Consider the following 4,292-nt stretch of genomic DNA (forward strand, 5'->3'; position numbering starts at 1 on the left):
GAAGCCAGGATACTGGAAAAAGATCACCCAGATCGACTGACATCAGAGCACGAGCTCGCACGAGCATACCTTTACGATGGCCAGACGAAGAAGGCTATCGAGATGCTGGAACATGTGGTTGCGGTTGAGGCAGAGATATTAGCAGAGGATGATCCCAGTCGGCATTTGTCACAAGACCTGCTGCAGTACTGCTATGAGAGGTTAGAAGGGGCCGGTGCAGTAATAGAGTCTAAGGTGTCGGTCCTTGGTGAGGAAATGTAATCAATCTGACCATATGTTGGGTTTCCACCGATGAAATGCTAACAAAGAAGTGGGAAGCGCAGGAGTACATTGTCCACTAAGAGTGAAATAAAGCAGCTTTCAGCCTGTGGAGTAACACTGCCGTGGGTCGCCCGATTATGGCTTGGCCGCCAGGATACACCAAGCACAGTAAAACCAGTGATTACTATATACACCCCGTAAGTTTGGCCCGTGTGCTAGAAGTTAAAGAGAGTGTGCGGATGGACAACCGATTTCGATCTTTACTGTATCAGAAAAACCGAAAGGGGGAGGTGCATGGGCCGCAAAAAATGGTATTTGGTGCCATTACAGTGGTAATTGGTTCAGTAGGGTCAGCCCAAGTTCTTCGCCGCTGCTGCTACGAGTTTGGCAGCTGACCACCTCCGCAAGTGTGTGAATGGGACGTCGCGAGCTTGAGCACCATTGACCAATATAGGTTCCACAGGATCTTCGAGAGCAGTCAAGGCGTTGATACAGACCCGTCTACCGATGAATCTGAACGGCCCAAGCGACGGCGCTTGCAGTACAGCGCCGTGCCGCGTGCTAGAGTCAAGATGATCCGAGAACTGAGTCTAGGAAGGACGAGGTCAAGCGGGAGCTTTTAGGCGCCCCCACTAGAATCCATCTAGGGGTCCCTGCGGCCGCCTTTTTCTTTCAGCTTGATACATTGGTTCGCGAATAGCTGCATTCACGGAGGTAGCAATGGGGATCCTCCTGCTGGCGACGTAGAGCGGATATTACATCTCCGTTCATTTAAAAGTCAGTCTTCCATGCGCCCTTCAGAACTGAAGATGAAGATGACTCCATGTCGCAGGCATTCCAACGTAACTTTTCGTCGTCTCATCCTGCCGGATCAAGCAACATCAAGCTGCGTAAGGCAACCCGGATTAGAGATGCGTATTCAGGAGCATGGGTATTTGGCCTAGAAGCCATCTAACGATATGCAAAATCTCTCATCTCTGTATACGCGGCGCATGTGCAGTTGGAAGGTTCGCGATATGAAAACTGTTGCCTCAGTGACCTTAGACAATATCCAAAAGAAATTGAACTTACATTCGTAGATATAGCGGACCGCCTTTGGAAAGTCAAATGATCCTAAGAGGGCTTCAGACATTATTTTAAATAAATATACTGTATGGCTATTGCAACTATACATGATCTGACGTGCACTTTGACTGCGTAATACATTAACTTGCTTATTATGCGATGTTATTCTAGTTTAAATAATAGCATGCTATGTAAGCTGTGGCTTGCGTTGACGAATATTGTCCGCCGTCTGGTTCTGGCCGCGTTCCTCGTCGTGGCTCGGTTCCTCAAGGAGCAGGACAGACCCCATGCGTTCTTCCACCTCATCGCTTGTTCTCCGCTTCTCTATCTCGACTGACTTGTTGGTTGCCGTGATATTTCTCGTCCTGCTTCCAGGCCTCGCGTTACTTATTTGATTTAAGGATGATGGAACGGGCGCGGATAAGAATTTCTTCCCAAATAATAGTTCAAGGAAGGGCAGGAGCATAGGGATGCAGGCGGCAATTATGACACTGTTTGTCTCGATACTGCGAATAATAGGAATAGGTCAATGGCAATATGCTAAATTATATTAGGAAGACTACCTACGTTATCCAGATCACGAGGCTCCCTGAATCATCTGGTCACCCAGGACGTCGTTAGTAAGGGTGTCGACGTTGTGCTGTTAAGCGGAGGGTGCAAGCTCACAAGTATAATCTGTACCATCTCCCATGCTTGGAACTTCCATGACCTTGCGTACGGCAGCACAGCCAGCACTTAGCGCAGATATCAGTCCGTGTCGTGACTTGACGGGGAGTAGCTCGCGGCAGGATACAAACCAAGCACCGAAGCCAAGGGCTACGCTGAGGGCCAGCTTCTTTTTCAGATGCATGTGTAGGGACCATAACACTATGGCTGGGTATATAGCGAGGTAGAAGTCGACCACAGCCGAAAATGCTGCCGTTTGTCCACCCATTACATTAGTATATCAGACACCTCTACTTCCGCTCCCGAGAATAAGGGCCCACTTACATCCCACAACAACCGAATAGACGATTGTACCAGTCGAGCTACGGCACTTGGCAGGGGCATATAAAGTCCATCGAGCCGATGGCGGGTCGCACTCTGAGTAGTGGACGCCGAAGGCGCCGAGCATGAGGACAATGTTTGCGATTGGGAGGCTCCAAAGCAACCGCTTATGAAGAGGTGATGGGAAGAGGACCTTGATCAGTAGATTGACGACGGCGAACTTGGGTAGCGCGAGCGACAACACGCCTGGGACCAGGCCGACCATGAAGAAGAATATAGAACGATCGAGTTCGGCGACTGTCAGCGTCGCCTCGTGGCGGCCGCTGCCGGCTAAGATAGCAGCAGTCCAGCAGCCTACGTAGGCAAATACGAACCCCTATTGAGCGTTCAGCGGTGGTTCCTGTTCCATCGCCTGTGGTTGCTGAAGTGGGGTAATTGCATTATAGAGAACAAAACAGGGAACCAACAAGAGACAGAATTATAACATAGTCATCGATGGCTAAGTGACCGAGCTTCTTATACCTCGAAAAGACCCTGCCTACGACAGTGATGGATGAAAGGGCAGTGAATGAGTACATAACTGCAATCATAGCAGGGCCTTTGTTCTGAGCTGCGATATTAGGCGGAAGCGAATGCATCGCTGGCATTTGCTTCCTGGCATTCCACGTTGGGATCTTTTTTTTCTTGCCCTTGTTGGACGCAGTTGAAGCCGAATGCTGGTGTAACCTTGGAAAGTCGTCAGGCGCCGTAATGGAGAGGTCCGAACCATTAAGACGACGACTAATAAATACACCAGGTGTGATATTTATAGGGCAATTGCAAAGGAAATAAAGATCAGCAAGCACAGGCCCATGTTTAAATAAACATGACGTTTAAAAGCATCGTTTTAAGCGAGTTATGCTATGATTTTGCTTATGAGAGGCTGGGGTGCTGAAACTATTTAACGCCACATACTTCAGCCTTATTTCATTAAGTGCCACAGGCCTCCACTAGGGTCAAGAGAGGCATAGGCCAGAATCTGAGTAAATGGACCATCTTTGCTCCGTACAGGATTTACCTTTAATTCGCTTGGGTTCTGGTCAATACCTTATTTAACCCCAGTGGAGGCTTGTAGTACTTAAAGGGATAGTTACTTAACTGCTAGGCCGGTTGTAGTATGGGCCAAAGTACCAGTGCCGGGGCGATTTTAATTGGCCGGGAAAAGGTAAGGGCCTCCATACTACCAATGCAGCAAACCGCCATTGCAGGCTAGCCAATCACAATTACCCGAGCCGACATCGAACTCGACCAAGCCCTTGTTGAACGGAGCACAACATGAGTGCCTTCGGCACAGAGATTAATCTGGCCGGGTAATGGGTGTTGTGTGACACGTGACTTTATACGCGTTTGCCATAAGCGGATCTCAGCCGATGACACAAGTAACATGCGTCACACCATCGCGGATGAATGCGGGGTGATGCAGCCACAACGTTGATTGTCGGGTAAAGGTGGGGCCGCTGCACGACAAAGGGAAGATATCGGATTGGCCTGATTATTGATATTTGTGGCACACGGATGTGCCTCGCCAACAGAGAAGGATATCATGAGATTCATTGATCAAAGGAGTCAAACCCGCCTCCCGACGGAAGGGAGGATATGTTGTCAAAGAACAACACATACGTGGCTGTCGCATAATACAGCAACCAGATATTCAACGCGGCCGTCTCCGGCCAATTCGGTTAAATAATGTTCCATCCTGGGATTCAATTCTATAAGTAGTAACATCTTCCATATTTGGTTATTGACTTATTAGTTTGTTTTATGGGGATTTTCAGCTACCCTAGAGTAACCCATATCATATAATCTTGGTCCAATTTGATGGCCTGCGCGGGAGCCGACATCAAATTGGACCAAGACAAACCAGCCTACCCTAGACCGCATACATCACACATCATCGACGGGCCGGCCCTCGAATCGATCCTCGAACCGACCATGTCCAA

At 48.9% G+C, this 4,292-nt stretch overlaps 2 protein-coding genes across 2 annotated transcripts in view; one reads left to right on the plus strand and one right to left on the minus strand.

The window, feature by feature from the left end:
- The window catches only part of FOIG_12469 (uncharacterized protein), a gene marked incomplete at its 3' end in the record, with an annotated part of 3,992 nt that extends 3,731 nt beyond the window's left edge, over positions 1-261 (plus strand). The window contains exon 4 of the mRNA XM_031213379.1: positions 47-261. Within this exon, the coding sequence (XP_031057124.1) occupies positions 47-261 (215 nt within the window). The remainder of the gene's footprint in view (positions 1-46) is intronic.
- A 1,252-nt stretch (positions 262-1,513) lies between these two features.
- FOIG_12470 (uncharacterized protein) lies at positions 1,514-2,951 on the minus strand (the record flags this gene model as incomplete). Its single annotated transcript, XM_031213380.1, has 5 exons — positions 1,514-1,659; positions 1,993-2,060; positions 2,124-2,241; positions 2,317-2,689; positions 2,781-2,951. 5 exons carry the CDS (start codon positions 2,949-2,951, stop codon positions 1,514-1,516), a joined length of 876 nt encoding a protein of 291 aa, XP_031057125.1.
- Between the last annotated feature and the right edge of the window lie 1,341 nt (positions 2,952-4,292).

This window comes from Fusarium odoratissimum (assembly GCF_000260195.1).
Source record: "Fusarium odoratissimum NRRL 54006 unplaced genomic scaffold supercont1.26, whole genome shotgun sequence".
In the NCBI taxonomy this organism is placed as follows: domain Eukaryota; kingdom Fungi; phylum Ascomycota; class Sordariomycetes; order Hypocreales; family Nectriaceae; genus Fusarium; species Fusarium odoratissimum.